The sequence below is a fragment of the Narcine bancroftii genome, chromosome 13 (genome assembly GCF_036971445.1).
Source record: "Narcine bancroftii isolate sNarBan1 chromosome 13, sNarBan1.hap1, whole genome shotgun sequence".
Taxonomy (NCBI): Eukaryota; Metazoa; Chordata; class Chondrichthyes; order Torpediniformes; family Narcinidae; genus Narcine; species Narcine bancroftii.
In genome coordinates, this window is record NC_091481.1 from 86455773 (window position 1) to 86473398 (window position 17626).

At 44.4% G+C, this 17626-nt stretch overlaps 1 protein-coding gene across 1 annotated transcript; it reads left to right on the forward strand.

Moving 5' to 3' along the window:
- The first annotated feature begins 1838 nt into the window (after positions 1 to 1838).
- blvrb (biliverdin reductase B) lies at positions 1839 to 16703 on the forward strand. The gene is made up of 5 exons (XM_069907775.1): positions 1839 to 2024; positions 10404 to 10565; positions 12515 to 12604; positions 14438 to 14569; positions 16462 to 16703. Exons 1-5 carry the CDS (start codon positions 1859 to 1861, stop codon positions 16617 to 16619), a joined length of 708 nt encoding a protein of 235 aa, XP_069763876.1. The 5' UTR covers positions 1839 to 1858; the 3' UTR covers positions 16620 to 16703.
- Positions 16704 to 17626: the final 923 nt, after the last annotated feature.

Consider the following 17626-nt stretch of genomic DNA (forward strand, 5'->3'; position numbering starts at 1 on the left):
AGGGCCAGTTTCTGTGCTGTGATGGTTCTATGTTTCCCATGGTAGGGGAGTCTAGGACAAGAGGGCACAATTTCAGGATAAAGGGTGTCAATCTTAGTGTCATATGCTAACTTGTTGATCTAATTTACCACATTATTAACCAGATCATTAATATAGATGACAAGCAACAATGGTCCCAGCACCGAAACCTGAGGCACACCACGAGTCACAGGCCTCCTGTCTGAGAAGCAACCATTCATTACCACTCTCTGGCTTCTCCCGTCCAGTCATTGTCAAATCCAGTTTACTAAATCACCATGAATACCGAGCATCTGAATCTTCCTCATTAACCTCCCATGTGGGGCCTTGTCAAAGGCCTTATTAAAGTTCATGTAAACAACATCGACAGCCTTCCACGACTTTCCTGGTGACCTCCTCAAAAGACTTGTTAAAGACAACCTACCACACACAAAGCCATAGAACGCTACAGTACAGAAAATAGGCCATTTGGTCCCTTTAGTCTATGCCGACCATAATCTCGCTAGTCCCACTGACCTGCTCCATTCCATAACCCTCCAGACCTCTCCCATCCATGTATCTATCCAATTTGTTCTCAAAACACAAGATCGAGCCTGCATTCGCCGCATCAGATGGCAGCACATTCCACATTCTGACCGAAGAACTTTCCCTAATGTTCCCCCTAAACCTTTCCCCTTTCAGCTTGAAACCATGATCTCCCAATCTAAGTGCAGAAAGCCTACTCGTATCCACTCTGTCTATACCTCTCATAATCTTGTAAACCTCTATCAAATCTCCCCTCATTCTTCTTCACTCTAAGGATTAAAGTCCTAACCTGTTTAATCTTTCCCTGTAACTCAATTCCTGAAGACCTGGCAACATCCTAGTCAATCTTCTCTGCTCTTTCAATCTTATTCATATCCTTCCTGTAGTTAGAAGCCCAGAACTGCACACAATATTCCAAATTTGACCTCACCAATATCTTAAACAACTTCAACAGAACTTCCCAACTCCTATACTCAATACTTTGATTTATAAAGGCAAGCCCCTAATCAGACCTTGACTATTATCATATTTTGCATCTCCTGCTTCACCTCCATTGGTGGGGTTCTTCACAATTAGCTAACGTTCCGTTCACAAGTGGGCCTCATGCAGCTAACCTCTCCTTGGGGACACATGGGCACTTGGACCAAACGTTCCGATGGGAAGATTGTGGACTGCCAGGCTCTCTTTGGATCTGCTCAATGATTGTGGAATATTAAATGTTCAAGGTAAAAGTGAAGGACATGGGTCCATTGGTTTTGTCAACGCCACGGAAAAACTGCTGGATCAAGGATTCAGGACTGCTTTGGCTCCAAGTTTACACTTCTCAATTCAAGTTCAGATTTGTTGTCGAGAGTACAGGCATTACATTCACAAACAACCCTGAGATTCTTTTTCCTGCGGGCCAGGCGGAATTTCTACTCATCAACTATACTCAAGAAATACTCGAGAACCCGAGTCAGAACCTGAGGTGAGATCGAGGTCCACACCCAATGTAAAGCCCCAAGCCAGAACTGGGCATTTATCGCCCCGTGTCTGTCCGCTGTGTCTGCACAGACTTTGGATGGATGCCAACATCTTGCAAAGGAGGGGAGAAGAGGAGGGGGAGAGGGAGGACGGCAGGAGGAGGGTGGAGGAGAGGGGATAGGGCGCGGAGGGGAGGGAATGAAGGAGGAGTGCAGGGCGTGCGGAGGGGAGGGAATGAAGGGGGAGTGTGGCTGGTGAGGAGGGGAGGGCACGGGAGAGGGAGCCCCTGGGTGGGGGAGTGGCGGTCCCGAGATGGGGTGGGGTAGGCAGCCCCTGTGCTGAGCTGAGGGCGATGGGGCGGAGTCTCCGCCTGGAGGTTGGGCACAGGGCGGAGCGCAACCCGGCAGGCAGACGGAGGAAGGGGGAGAGGAGAGACGGGGCCATGGGCAAGAAGGTGGTGATCTTCGGTTCCACGGGGATGACGGGGCTGGCGACCCTGACCCAGGCCATCGCTGCAGGTGAGCACACGCCGCCGGGGCCGGGTTAACCTGGCCCTGACGAGTTAAACCAGCGACACGAACCCACGAAGCAGCCACACCAGGGACAGGGCAACTGGCTCTCCCACCCCCTCTCGGAGCGAGCGCCAGTGTCTGTGTAACATCAAGACATTGTTCTACAACCTCCTGCTCACTGTGTGCGCCGAAGTTCTTCCTTCAGCGAGGGGTTTCTAAAATTAGTCAATCAACTATATGAAAGGAGACCATGAACTTCACAGACATGAGTCGTTCCCTGTCCTTTTGTGGTGTGGGTCCAGGCCCAGGTTCACTCAATCTCTAGAGGGAAGGGCGCGGCGTGACCAGGCTTGAGTTCGCGTCTCGCACCGATGTCTCCAGTGGACAGGAGGTGGGAGCCTGTGATGTGCGAAAGTCTGCAGACACTGGGGTTGAAGTAAGAACCCGATGCTGGAGAGAGTCAGCAGGACGGTGTCCTTTATAGAGCCACGATCAAGGTACAGAACCCTCCTTTCGGGCTTGAGCCCTTCATCAAAGGGTGGGCAGGCGCCCGAACTTGGACGTGGCAGAGAAAGATACTTCATCAACATTAGGGTTAGGGTCCACCATTTTATTCAGGCGCCTGCCTACCCTTTGATGAAGGGCTCAAGCCCGAAACGATGGTGATGCATCTAAGTAGAGGTGGTGGCGGGCCTTCTTAATGGTTGATGGAGGTGCTGGCTCCAGGTCAAGTCCCCCACTGGGTGGACTGGCTGGAGCGTGACAGCCAGTAACGTGGCTGTAAAGTCAACTCGATGAGTTGGTGTTATTTTCAAATGTGCCAGAGCCTTGTCTGCGGTTACTGTACGTCTCCCACAGGAAAACAAGGCACTTCAATACCAACAAAGGATTCCAACAATAGTTGACTATCAATGTGCTACACAGAGGGGTGGGAATTAAAACAGTCTCCATGACTGGACCAAATCTGTCGGGGAAAATGGTGTAAAGCTTAATAAATAATCTGGTTGCAACAGGGGTAATGCCATTCAATGTATTTTGCACATGCCCACATCCCACAGTCCTCAATGGGATGAATGACCTCTTTGCCTTCAACACCACCTGTCTGTGTTTGTCTGGACATTACAAAAGCATTATCCATTGCTCTCGTATCAAGATTCAATATTCCTTTATTTCAGGTAATAGTACCAAACATGCAATATCACACGAAACTGCCTTCTGCCTGCCGTAAGGCCAATAGTGTACACCACGAGAGAGAGAGAAAATCAAGAGTCCCTTCAGAGTCACTAAGTGTCCGTGGATTCGCCTGCAGCGCTCCCGCAGCCTCACAGACTCCAGTGCGGGGGTGTTCTCCCCATTTCTGGTGCCCTGCACCGGTCTACTGCTTCCCCAGAGTCTGGAACCCTTCATGGCCGCTGCCTATACAAGCGCCACCATCTTGGGATCAGACCTTCCAGTTGCAGGTTTTGTCTTAAAAACACCTCTAGCTCCTTTAGTAGGTCATTTAACACCAGCACATGCTCTCGCTGCAATCATCAGGACTCGCACCACCAGGATCAGGAACAGCTGCCCCCACCCTGATGGCTCCTGCCGGCCCCCCTTGCCTTGACAGCTCCTGCCAGCCACCCCCACCTGATGGCTCCCGCCCACTGCCCCTACCTTGAGGAGGTCATGGAGGGAGAGAGGTGAGTGGGGAGATGGGTTGCGGGCTGACGGTGTCATCAGCCCACCCCTAACCAGCAGTTGTACCTTCATGTGCGGCGGCGGAGCGCTGCACTCCACCGATTACCCTTCCCCGAGAAGGGATGCATTCGGCGCCTCAGAACCGGCCACGGTGCATTCAGAAAGGTAAGTCTCTAGACGTAAGGGTGGAGAACCACCACCTTTACAGTCAGGCATTTTCCTTGCTTGCCTATAGACTGTTTTGGGTGGTCCTAAAAAAATGTATAAATGTTGCCTTGTTTTTCCTTTAGCCAAAAGGAAAGCCTTGATCCTTGCAATTCTCTGCTCACTACAAACCCCCTGAACCTTCATCCTGGTGTTTGCTGAGTAATTTCCCACCTCCCCACCATGCTCAGGAAGATATTTGCTGACTTGCTCTCTCACCAGTGTTGTCATTGATCTAATTATCTGCAGCCCCTGGGTTTGGCCAACCTGCAGTGGGCAGATAAGTAGATGATGGCCCTTTCTTATCCACCCTGTCCTAGTGAGAGGGCTTATCAGAGAGTGGGAGACCAAGGCAGTTGCTCAGTCTCCTGCCCACAAAAAGGGAGATGGTGAGGGGAGGGGGGAAGGTGGCTGAGGGAGAGGGGAGGGAGCATGAAGAGGGAGGGGTATATGAGTAGAAATAGGGAGGGAGTGTAAGATTAGAGATTGTACAGTGTCATACATACTTTTTACCTTTTATTTGCCCGTGCTCCATAGTTATAATTTTGGAATCAAGCAATTCACATGTGATTAAAGTGCACATTCCAGATTTTATTCAAGGTTATATGTACACATTTTGGTTTGACCATGTAGAAATTACAGTACTTTTTATACATAGTGCCCTCATTTAACACATAATTTTATCCACTGCCTTAGTGGTTCTATGGCAGAAGTGGAGGAGAGTTTTCGCTGGAATTTAGATCTTATTGAAACATAAAACTATGAAAGACATGGATAAGATAAGGGTATGACCACACTCATGGGGTTGTATTATAGACTGCTCATAGTCAACGAGAATTGAAGGAGCAAATTTATAGAGATACCAGACAACTGCAAGAAACATAAGGTTGGATATGGTAGATTTTAATTTTCCACGTATCGACTGGGACTCCCATACTGTAAAAGGGCTGGGTGGCTTAGAGTTTGTCAAATGTGTTCAGGAAAGGCTGACAGTTTTTCATGGAGGTTACCAGAAGGAAGGGCTGTGGATGCAAGGTCCCATATGGGAGGTTAGTCAGGAAGGATCAGATGCTCAGTATTCATGGTTAAGTAGAAAAGTGGATTTGACAACGGCTGGACAGGAGAAGCCAGAGAGTTAGTGCTAGATGGTTGCTTCTCAGACTGGAGGCCTGTGACTAGTGGTGCCTCAGGGATCGGTGCTGGGACCATTGTTGTTTGTTGTCTATATCAATGATCTGGATGATAATGTGGTAAAGTGGATCAGTAAGTTTGCTATGACACTAAGATTAGAGGTGGTAGAACAGAGGATCTGGGAATACAGATACATAATTCCCTAAAAGTGGCAACACAGATAGATATGGTTGTAAAGAGAGCTTTTGGCGTATTGACCTTTATAAATTAAGTATTGGAGCTGGGATGTAATGATAAAGTTGTATGAGACATTGGTGAGGCTAAATTTGGAGAATTGTGTGCAGTTTTGATCACCAAACTGCACACAAGATATCAATAAGATAGAGAGCAGAGAAGATTTTCTAGGATGTTGCTCTGACTTCAGGAACTGAGTTACAGGGTTGGAAGAAGATTCATGTAGAAAGGAATAAAACAAATTACCAACTACCAAAACTAATACTGACACAAAATCAGCTAATCCCTTTTACAATAGATAACCTTTCCTTTAGAGAATGGGAGAAAAAAGGGATCAAAAGAATAGAAAATTGCTTTTCGGGAAATAAATTACTATCCTTTGAACAAATGAAGGATAAATATAATATAACTCACGATACAGTGTTGGCATACTACCAACTGAAATCTTACTTGAAGGACAAATTGGGAAACAGTCTGAGGTTACCAGAGGCAAGTAATTTTGAATATGTGATTACAGATACAATGATAATCAAAAAATTTATAACAAACATGTATATTAAACTACAAGAAAAGGAGAATGAGTAAACAAATGGTAAAACTAAACAAAAATGGGAACAAGATCTAAACATAAAGATAAAGAATGAAACATGGGAGAAGTTATGCTCAGGAACTATGAGAAATACAATAAACACGAGGTTACGTATGATACAATATAACTGGATACACAGGCTATACATTAAACCTCAAAAGGTTAATAAATGGGACCCAACAGTATCTGACAGATGTTTTCGCTGTAAAAAGGAAATGGGAACAACAATTCATGCAATCTGGACGTGTGAGAAAGTGAAAAAATTTTGGGAAGATCTAAACCAGATATTAAATAAAATCACAAAAAGCAATATACCAAAAAACCCAGAGATCTTCCTCCTAAGTAACATAAAAAACAAAGAATTTGGACTCGATTTGGATGGTGCACAAAAAAGATTTGTTATGATAGCCCTAGCTGTAGCAAAAAAATAACCATATAACCACTTACAGCACAGAACAGGCCAGTTCGGCCCTACTAGTCCATGCCGTAGCAAATCCCCAATCTCCTAGTCCCACTGACCAGCACCCGGTCCATACCCCTCTAGTCCCCTCCTATCCATGTAACGATCCAGTCTTTCCTTAAATGTAACCAATGATCCCGCCTCGACCACGTCTGCCGGAAGCTCATTCCACATCCCCACCACCCTCTGCGTAAAGAAATTTCCTCTCATGTTCCCCTTATAATTTTCCCCCTTCAATCTTAAACCATGTCCTCTAGTTTGAATCTCCCCCTTTCTTAATTGAAAAAGCCTATCCACATTTACTCTGTCTGTCCCTTTTAAAATCTTAAACACCTCTATCAAGTGTCCCCTCTCAATCTTCTACGCTCCAGAGAAAAAAGCCCTAGTCTGCACAACCTTTCCCTGTAACTCAGACCCTGAAATCCTGTCAACATTCTCGTGAACCTTCTCTGCACTCTCTCTATTTTGTTTATATCTTTCCTATAATTTGGTGACCAAAATTGTACACAGTACTCCAAATTTGGCCTCACCAATGTCTTGTACAATTTCATCATAAACTCTCTCCTCTTGAATTCAATACTCCGGTTTATGAAGGCCAACATTCCAAATGCCTTCTTCACCACACCATCTACCTGAGTATCAGCCTTGAGGGTACTATTTACCATAACTCCTAAATCCCTTTGTTGCTCTGCACTCCTCAATTGTCTACCATTCAATGTATATGACCTATTTAAATTTGCCTTTCCAAAATGTAGCACCTCACATTTATCTGTATTAAATTCTATCAGCCATTTCTCAGCCCACACCTCCAGCCTTCCTAAATCACCTTTTAATCTACGGTAATCTGCCTCACTGTCCACAACACCACCAATCTTTGTGTCATCCGCAAACTTGCTTATCCAATTTTCCACCTCTACATCCAGATCGTTAATCTTCTTTCTTTGGCTTGGCTTCGCGGACGAAGATTTATGGAGGGGGTAAAAAGTCCACGTCAGCTGCAGGCTCGTTTGTGGCTGACCAGTCCGATGCGGGACAGGCAGACACGATTGCAGCGGTTGCAAGGGAAAATTGGTTGGTTGGGGTTGGGTGTTGGGTTTTTCCTCCTTTGCCTTTTGTCAGTGAGGTGGGCTCTGCGGTCTTCTTCAAAGGAGGCTGCTGCCCGCCAAACTGTGAGGCGCCAAGATGCACGGTTTGAGGCGTTATCAGCCCACTGGCGGTGGTCAATGTGGCAGGCACCAAGAGATTTCTTTAGGCAGTCCTTGTACCTTTTCTTTGGTGCACCTCTGTCACGGTGGCCAGTGGAGAGCTCGCCATATAATACGATCTTGGGAAGGCGATGGTCCTCCATTCTGGAGACGTGACCCATCCAGCGCAGCTGGATCTTCAGCAGCGTGGACTCGATGCTGTCGACCTCTGCCATCTCGAGTACCTCGACGTTAGGGGTGTGAGCGCTCCAATGGATGTTGAGGATGGAGCGGAGACAACGCTGGTGGAAGCGTTCTAGGAGCCGTAGGTGGTGCCGGTAGAGGACCCATGATTCGGAGCCGAACAGGAGTGTGGGTATGACAACGGCTCTGTATACGCTTATCTTTGTGAGGTTTTTCAGTTGGTTGTTTTTCCAGACTCTTTTGTGTAGTCTTCCAAAGGCGCTATTTGCCTTGGCGAGTCTGTTGTCTATCTCATTGTCGATCCTTGCTTCAATTTCTTCATCAGATCGTTAATATATATGTAACAAATAATAGTGGACCCAGGACCGAACCCTGAGGAACTCCACTAGTCACCGGCCTCCAATTGGACAAACAATTTTCTACCACTACTCTCTGACACCTTCCATCCAACCACTGCTGAATCCATTTCACTACCTCCTTATTTATACCTAATGCCTCCACCTTTTTTCCTAACCTCCTGTGGGGAACTTTGTCAAAAGCTTTACTAAAGTCCAAATAGACAACATCCACAGCTTTCCCTTCATCAACCTTTTTTGTAACCCCCTCGAAGAACTCAATCAGGTTTGTCAAGCATGATTTACCCCTGACAAAACCATGCTGATGACTCCCTATCAATCCCTGTTCATCCAAAAATTTGTAAATAGCATCCCTCAGAACACTTTCCATCAACTTGTCCACCACAGACGTCAGACTCACGGGCCTATAATTCCCAGGTTTGCATTTGGACCCTTTCTTAAACAGAGGAACCACATGTGCCACCCTCCAATCCTTTGGTACCACCCCCTTGGCCAGTGACATCCTAAATATCTCTGTTAATGGCCCCACTAACTGTCCACTAGCCTCCCTGAGTGTCCAAGGGAATATTTTGTCCGGTCCGGGAGATTTATCCACCTTTATCTTTTTTAACACAGCCATCACTACCTCCTCGGTTATCCTTATATGCTTCATGACCTCCCCACTATTTTTATTTACTTCAACTGGTTCAACATTTTTTTTCCCTAGTGAATACCGAGGCAAAGAAATCATTCAAAATTTCCCCCATTTCCTCAGACTTCTCACTCAGCCTACCCTTGCTATCTTCAAGGGGTCCAATTTTATCTCTCACTAATCTTTTACTTTTAATGTACTTATAGAAACCCTTTGGATTTATTTTTACTCTGTCAGCCAAAGCCTCTTCATGCCTTTTTTTGGCCTTTCTAATTTCTTTCTTAAGATTCCTTCTACACTCCTTGTAGTCCTCCTTCAATTTCTCAGCTCCCTGCTCTTTATACCTCTTGTACACCTCCCTTTTTCTCCTAACCAAATTTCCAATATTCCTCGAAATCCAAGCCTCCCTATGACTTCCAGCCTTTGTATTATGTCAGCCTGGAAATTAGAAGATAACTTGAGAATACAACAATGGTACATAGAAATGAATAAATGTATTCCATTAGAAAAAATAACATATAATTTAAGAAATAACATTACAATATTTGAACAAATATGGGAGCCATACATGAAACATAATAGAGAAAACCTACCGGGGACATCTACCACCTAAAATAACAGAAGGAGAAGAGAATGAAAAGAACTGACTCAGTGGAATTTCTTGTTTATTTTTATTGAGTGACAACATTGTTTGACGGGTTTAATGTATCTTATTTTCTGAACTTTAAATAAATGGGACGGGAGGTAGGGAGGGAGGGAGGGGAGGAGGAAAGGGGGGGAGAAAACGACACTGTATATATTTAAGTAGGAAGATGTATGTATCTTGATCAATATGGTTTATAGTGTGAAAAATAAAAAATTAAAATAAAAAAGAACTGAGTTACAGGGTCAGGTCAGGTTAAACAGATGAGGACTTTATTCCCTGGAGCATAGATGAGGGGAGATTTGATAGAAGTATTTAAAATTATGAAGGGGATAGATTATAAGGGAGATAAATTATGAGGGGGATTTTCCACGGAGGGTTGGTGAGATACAAATCAGAGGACATGGGTTAAAGGGGAAAGATTTAGGGGTAACATAAAGGGGAAGTTCTCCACAGAGTGGCATGGGTGTGGAACGAGCTGCCAGCTGAGGTGGTGAATACAGGCTCAATTTTAACATTTAAGAAGAATTTGGACAGGTACATAAATGGGAGAGATACATGGGGAGAACATACAAACTCCTTACAGACAGTGCCGAATGTGAACCCAGATCCCGATGGCTGGCGCTGTAAAGGCATTGTGCTAACCGCTACATCAATAGAGGAAAGGGGCATCCCAGTGATCTTATAGGCCGATGTGATGATCCTCGGAATTTATTGGCTTCCAGTCCCATGTTATCAGAGCTTCATTAAGTAAATGATGCTGCTCTTGGACTATTCAAACTGAACATTTTCTCTGTAACACTATGTCCCACACCTTTGTTTTATTATTGCTCTGCCCCCTGTGGACCTGCTAGAAGAGCACACAAAACAAAGCTCTTCACTGTATCGGTACACATCACAGCAAGCCAATGAAGATTCAACATAGTGGCGTCAGAATGATAAAGTGATCTTGGTGACACAAAGTTCAGAGGTTTAAATTGTAATTCTTTGACACACAGCCTGCACCTCATCATCCTTCCACGCCGATGTTCCCATTGGCTGTTTCCACCTGATTTGCTTTCTCGCACAGGTCATGAGGTCACTGTTCTGGTCCGTAACCCGGACAGACTACCGGCAGAATGCAAAGGGATAAACGTCATCGTCGGTGATGTCCTGAAGAAGGAAGATGTCCAGAAAGCTGTCAAGGGTCAAGATGGGGTCATCATCATTCTGGGAACCAGGAATGATCTGAGTAAGTCTCTGCATTGGGCCGGAGATGAATAGATGTCCTAGTAAAGGGAAATGAGGTAAATACATTTTGGGAAGGGGTGGGGGGAGGGATATGGGAAGTCAGGGAGGAGTCTCTGAAATGACCACCTATAAAGGCCAATGGAGATTTCTCTGAACTCTATCTGTTTTTATATTTTGTACTGGATTATATTAAGAATTAATCTTCCCTTTCTTTATTTTAATTCACAAAAGTGCAGGAGAAAGTCTACAGGTCACACAGAGTTCACAGGAAACAAAGATATATAACCAATGTTTTGGGCCTGACCCCTTTGTCAATGTGAAATATAAAGTGTTCACAATCACGACTCTGGAGACAAAGTCTTGGAGAACAGCTTCAGCTTTATTTCGAGTCTGCAGAGTCGGGTGCCTCTGTTCTGGAGACACACCAGAGGTTCAGAATCATCACTCCTTTGTACAGTCCTGCACTCACATCACCCCACCTTCATTTACCTTCTTCCAATCAGAATCCCAATACATTACAACATTCTCCTTCTCCCTTCCATCAATCCAGGTATCACTCAGTTCCTCCCTCTTCATACATCGGATGTTATGTTAATTAGTTCATTCCCTCCTTCGGGGTGTCTAAGTTAATATTCATGTCTCTATTAAGCAAGCGCAGTACTAGCTATAGGCTACCTTAGGTCACTGTACCAGCCTGAACCAGATCCTTGCATCCTTGGTGTTCCTGATAAGAAGGGGCCCACTAGCCAGTCCTGTCTACTCTCAAGCTTTTATCTACCAACTTTGCATTCCATTACTTTTCACAGAATGGTGCGAGTTTAATCATTTTCATCCATATTTCACATCAAGGTACAAGCAGAAAGCAGTCAGGCGCCTTAATAAAAGGTGGGGCGGAGGGAAGGAAAAATGACAGTGCTGCCATTGGTGCTGCGGTGAGCAGGGAACAGAGACAAACTCCCCTGCGGGGTCCAACTGACCAGTCTGACCACTGTCAGCTCCGCAAAGGCTTTAAACGTCCAGTTAGAGGAGCCGATGGTGATTTATTTTAAAATTCTACGACTGCAGGATGGCAGCACCTATGATTGGCATCAGCCATGAGGGGTGCAGACTCCACACATCAGAAATAGGGGAGACCGCCTCCTATTTAAGAAGAAGCAGAGGAGATGGCCCACGGGATGGTGACCATGGTGGCAGACAAGCGAGGGGCTCTGTGGCTGAAGAACACACAGGCGGTGAGCTGTTAGCGACTCAGGGAGAGGAATCCACGCTGGAGACTGGCTGAAGGGGTACTAAGTATTGGAACTGGGATGCGAGAGGGTGCCAAGGGCACTGAATCGTTCCTGATCGTGTCAGAAGTTTGGATCTGGAGCTCGGGGTTGACAGTGGTTTTGGACTGAAGGCTGAGGGTGCACTGGAGGCAAAATCATGGACACTCGGGGACTCTCTTCTGTTTCTCCTTCTCTGGCTGTAATGGGTGCCGGGTTATTTCTGTAGATGGTGAATTTTTATCTGCTTTACAGTGAGCTAAATAAAATTTTGTGCAATATTACATCTGTTTTATTAATAAAATGAAAAAGGAGCAGGAGCACAGACCAAGAGGCCAGAGATGGGCATGGGTGAGAGGGCAGAAGAAAAAAATGCTGAGAAGTGATGGGGAGGGGTAGCTCTCTGAATGCAAAGGGAATGTCTTTGCTTCATAAGAACGCTGCGTGATCTGCTGTGTTTCTCCAGCACTTTGACATATTAAACTACACAGCATCTGCAGACTTTCCTGTTTCCCCTTTTCTTTATTGCAGTTGTTCAGATGTTCTTCGTTGTTCAATCACCCAGCGCCCACCCCCACCCCCCCCAACTCTGAGACTGTCTAACTTTGTACTGTAGGGATTGACAAGCTGGATTGCATGTCAGAAGACTTCGTCAAGGTGACACTTGTCTTATTTCTTCCTGTAGGTCCCACCACATTGATGTCAGAAGGAACCAGTAACATCATTGAGGCAATGAAGATCCACAATGTGAGGAAGGTGGTGGGCTGCATGTCAAGTAAGTCTTGGCCTGTGCATTTGTTACACCTTTCACCACCTCGGGGCACCTACCACACATTAGAGAGAGTTTTCAAATGGAGCAATTAGAATAACATTTGAAATGCAACCAACGAGTGGATGGGAAATTCTTTCAATAACACGCTAATTTAGTTTTGGTGCTGTAAGGCAAATCATGATTATTGGTTGAGAGATCAAGGAGAACTCCCCTGCTGTTCTACAGGGAGTGACAGGACACCTGAAAGAGGGTGCAGGACTTAGCAGCTACCATCAAAGGGGTGCCACAGTGGGGCAGTGGTGTGCAGGTAAGGGGTAAAATTTAGGGAGGGGGAATTGACGATAATATACGGGAAACATAAAAAGGAGCAAGTGTCAGCCAATAGGTCCGTTGATCCTGCTCCACCATTCAACAAGATCTTACTGTGGACTCAGATCCACCTAGCCACCTTTCCCCCAGAATTCTATCTGTGTTTTAAACACATTTAATGAGACAGCCTCTACTGCTTCCTTGGGCAAAGAATTCCAGATTCACTCCTCTCTGGGAGAAAAAGATGCTCCTCATCTCCATCCCATACATTCTCCCTCAGGATATGCATGCTCAATACACCCCATTTCTAGGATTAAAAGGAGTGGCACAGTTAGTGCAACGCAATTACATCACCAGCGACCCGGGTTCGAATCTGGCATTGTCTGCAAGGAGTTTGTATGTTTTCCCCGTTTACATGGGGTTCCTCGCATCCTCCAAATGCATATGTGGTTTGTAGGCCATTTTTTAAAAAATATTTTAATTTTTCCTAGACTCATATAGAACATTATTACATACATCATATAAATAATATTTTAAAATGACAGAGTCTCATATGATTGGCTAAATCTCACCCCTCCCAACTGCTAACATTAAAAAAATTGTCCAAAACAAAGGGGTGTTTGAGTCCATCTCTTGATCTTCAGGAATTTCAACGTTATTAACCTAACTATATTATTTAAACCTTTTTGGGGAAGTTAATTATATCCTTAAACCAGTATGATTAATAAGGTTGACATATTTTAACAAACATATATTTCTTTCTAAGATTGTTATTTTTTCCAGAGGGCACAACTTTCAAGAACAATATTCGTCCAAATGTGCTCTGATAATGTAACATCATTTATTAATATCAGATATTGAGTGGTACAATATAATTTTATGCACCAATTATACCTTACACTGCAAAAATTACATGGTTTAAAATCTGAAATTCCAGACTCATATTTTAGGTGCGGTGTAGAGATTGGAACATTTATATATTCAACCTGGCTATGTGTGAAAGTAAGATCCTTTTGGTATGATTTGGCAAACATTTTGACAAAAATTATAGAAGTGGATCTTCCATTGGAACCAGAACTGTATTTATTGAGCAATCTTATGGTTATTGGGACAAAACGATCAAAATATCAAATACAGTTCATCAGGATTGCACTAGCGGTAGCCAAGACATGTATCGCTGTTACATGGAACTCCAACCCCCCCCCCCCCTACTTTTTACTCACTAGAATATGAAAATGAAAAGTTGTGCCCCCCTGGTTGTAGGTCAATTGGGCTCACGGACCGGAAGGGCCTTTTATTGTGCTCTATGTCTCAATTAAATTAAAATTAGCATGAGTAATGAGTTTTTCATGGACTGGCATGGGCTGAGTGGCCTGTATCTCTTGCCCAGATGAATCTTTCATGAATGGGTTCAGCAGGAAGGTGTCCCTGTACCTGGGACCTTGTGTTCAGTCAAGTTCCTGATGTAGTGGGAGGTACTATCTTAGTGAACCACACGCAGCTGATGTGATGTTTCCTTATCTACAGCGTTCCTGTTATGGGATAAAGAAAAGATCCCCGCACGCCTTTCCGAACTGACTAATGACCACCAGAGGATGTATAACGTGCTGAAGAACTCTGGGCTTGACTACGTGGCTGTATTTCCACCTCACATCGATGGTTAGTTTTTTTAGTGAATTGATTGTGGATGTCCATTAGCGTAGCCTTAAGATCATTCTGCATCAAGGATGTGAAATTCTGGTAACTAATTTTGCCCTCCCATCTGTTTCCACTCAACATCATCTTCTTCCCTGTTAGCCTGAGATCTTCTACCTTTCTCTCCTCCTCACAACACTTTTTATTCAGGCAATCTGCCTTTCTTTTCTTATTCCTGATGAAGGGCCTAGGCCTGAAACATTGGTTACCTTTACTTCCCATGGATGCTGCATGACCTGCTGAGTTTCTCCAGCACCTGGGTACATTGCACTTGACCCTAGCAACTGAAGGTTTCCAATCTGCATGTTGGTGCATAACAAACTCTGAAGCTGTCCAAAAAGTTCTGCAGTGCATACTCAGACCAGTACATGGCATCGGTGTCCCTTCATCTGAACTGGGGATGTTTCCAAGAGCTGGTTTAACATTTTCCCCTTTCAAGGGTTGCTTTTACTTTGGGGTAGGGTTAGTGATCCAAAATGCTGTGATTAATAGAGCAATTGCATTTATCCTAACCTCATTATTCCTGGGTGTCAACATCTCTAAGGACCTGTCCTGGAGTCTCCATGTTGATGCAATCATGAAGAAGGCTCACCTATTTTTTATAGTTTGAGAAGATTCAGTATGTTTCCCTTTGTTTTCCAGTTCGTCCACCCTCCCTTATCCGCCTATTACCTCCTGTCTGTGCAACAGTACTCCTCTTCCCACCATTTTGTTTTGGTGCCTGTCTACATTTTTCTCATACATTGAAGGGTTCAAGGCTTACGCATTGGTTCTGTATCTTTATATTTGCTACATAAAGGACACCGTTTGACCTGCTGAGTTTCTCCAGCATCATGTTTTTACTTCAACCACGATGTCTTAAGACCTTGTGTTTCACTTCTATTTTTGACATTCTTATTCACTCAATTGTTGCAATGGGAATAAAGGAATTTCCCTTGAATCTCTTTAGTTTTTATCAATTTCAATCACATCCAAAAATGAAACTTTTCTTGCAGCCTCACCCAACTTCCAACTCAGGCACCCACCACCCACCTCCTTCATTGCAGATAGTAACGTACCATGGTAAAAGGAGCCCTGCTGCAGCTCATTTGTAGTCCTGAAACCACTTGCAGGACCAAGATCATACCCCACTTCTTGGTGTGGGAAACATTCATCCAAACCCATTTTTTATGTTGTGTATCAACATTAGAAAGAAAATATATGTGGTAAATCAGTTCAGAAAATACTGGACAGACTCAGTGGCTAAGGTAGCATCTATGGAGAAATTAACAGCGATTACGTTTGAGGATTAATACCCTGATAGGATTCTTAACGTAAAATGCTCAGTTGTTCTCTGACTGCAGGTGCTGCCCAGCAGGTTAAATATTTTCCAGCAGGCAGTCACCATAGCAGTTATAGTGCAACACTAGTACAGCACCAGAAATCCAGGTTCGAATTCTGCACTGTCTGTAAGGAGTTTGTCTGTTCTCCCTGGGTCCGCGTGGGTTCCTCCCACCCTCCAAAACATATAGGGTTTGTAGGTTAATTGGGTGGCACAGGTTTAAATGGCCAGAATTGGCTTCTACCATGCTGTAAATAAATAAAGGACTATTTGGAAAATCAAACCAAAAGCAAATTGGCTTAAATGGATAAACTGCAGCATAGCCTTAATGCATAAAGGATTTCAGAATTGAGAAGAAATCAGGACCAGGTATGACACAGGAGACACTTCCTTGTTACGCCATTTCCTTTCCCAGTATTCCACACTGTGCCTTTCGTAATGCAATCTTCCTGTTCCTGTGCTCCCTGTCCTGATTTTACGGTTCATGCCCATTTTGCTTTATGGTTTATTTAATGTCATTCTGTTCCTCTTACAGATGTGTTGCCTCTGACAGGGAATTATGCAGTGTCAATCAATCAAAGGGGTGGAAAGGTCATCTCCAAACATGATTTGGGACACTTCTTCCTCAAGTGCCTGATGACCTCTGAGTATGATGGGAAGATTGTCTGTATTTCTGGCACCTATTCGGCCTAGCAAGGAATGGGCTGTGATCTACAATAATCCATCTCAACAGAGTAACAAATCAAAATAAAATCTAAATCCATTGTTGGCATTGGATAGTTTTGTAGCTCTGAGTAAATTTATCAATGTGTGTTTAAACCAACTGGATAGAAGGTAGGGAACTTGCTGTGTAGAGAGCAGGAGAATTTAAATTCAATAAAAAGCTCATCTCAGCAACAGTGAAGCTAATCAGTGTTTGGGAATACTCACGAGGTTAATGATTCAACCCACACAATAACTTTGTCACCTTTTGTTATTTAAACGGAGATAGATTGCAGCACAGTGTTATGCAGCAGGACTTGGGAGTCCTTATGCACAAGTTGCAAAAGGTTGGTTCGCAGGTTCAGTGGGCAGTCAGTAAGTTAAATGGAATCTTGTCCTTCATTGCTGGATTTAACCTTTTGGACTCCAGGAATTACTATCAAGCACATATACTCCATGTCCCTGTTTTCAGTGACTACCAGCACAGTTTTCCAGGACTCTTTTTATTCCTGAACACAGGCTGGTTTGTACTGATGATTGTACTGTAGTTTACCCATAGACCCAGAGATGAAAGGTTAAAAATGTCCGGAGTTCAAAGGGTTACAAGCAGGATGGGTGCAATCAGCTGCAACTGTACAGGTGAGCACTGAGCAGAACAGATGGAGAACAGTGGTGAAAAATAGGAAAAATGGGCAACAGTGCAGAACAGATGGGGAACAGCGGGGAAAAGTAATTGAAGAATAGTTGTGGAAAAGTGGAGAACAGGTGTGAAACAGTGGCATAAATGGTGAACAGATGGGGAACAAAGTGGAAAAGTGGAGAACAGTAGTGAACAGTTCGGGAACAGCTGGTGAAGTGGGGAACAGATTAGAACAGTAGGATACAGTGGGAAAATGGGGAAGAGTGAGGGAAAAAGGGGAACATTAAGGAGCAAATGGGAACACTGCGGAACAGTTTGGGAACAGTTGGAAAACGGGAAAAGTGGCGAGCAGGGGGAA

What these genes read in the sequence shown, in the direction of transcription:
- blvrb (XM_069907775.1), top strand. Translation starts at nt 1,859, where the DNA reads ATGGGGCGGAGTCTCCGCCTGGAGGTTGGGCACAGGGCGGAGCGCAAC. An exon ending in GGTGGTGGGCTGCATGTCAA is followed by an intron (nt 12,605 to 14,437) that starts GTAAGTCTTGGC and finishes CCTTATCTACAG; the next exon opens with CGTTCCTGTTATGGGATAAA. An exon ending in ATTTCCACCTCACATCGATG is followed by an intron (nt 14,570 to 16,461) that starts GTTAGTTTTTTT and finishes TTCCTCTTACAG; the next exon opens with ATGTGTTGCCTCTGACAGGG.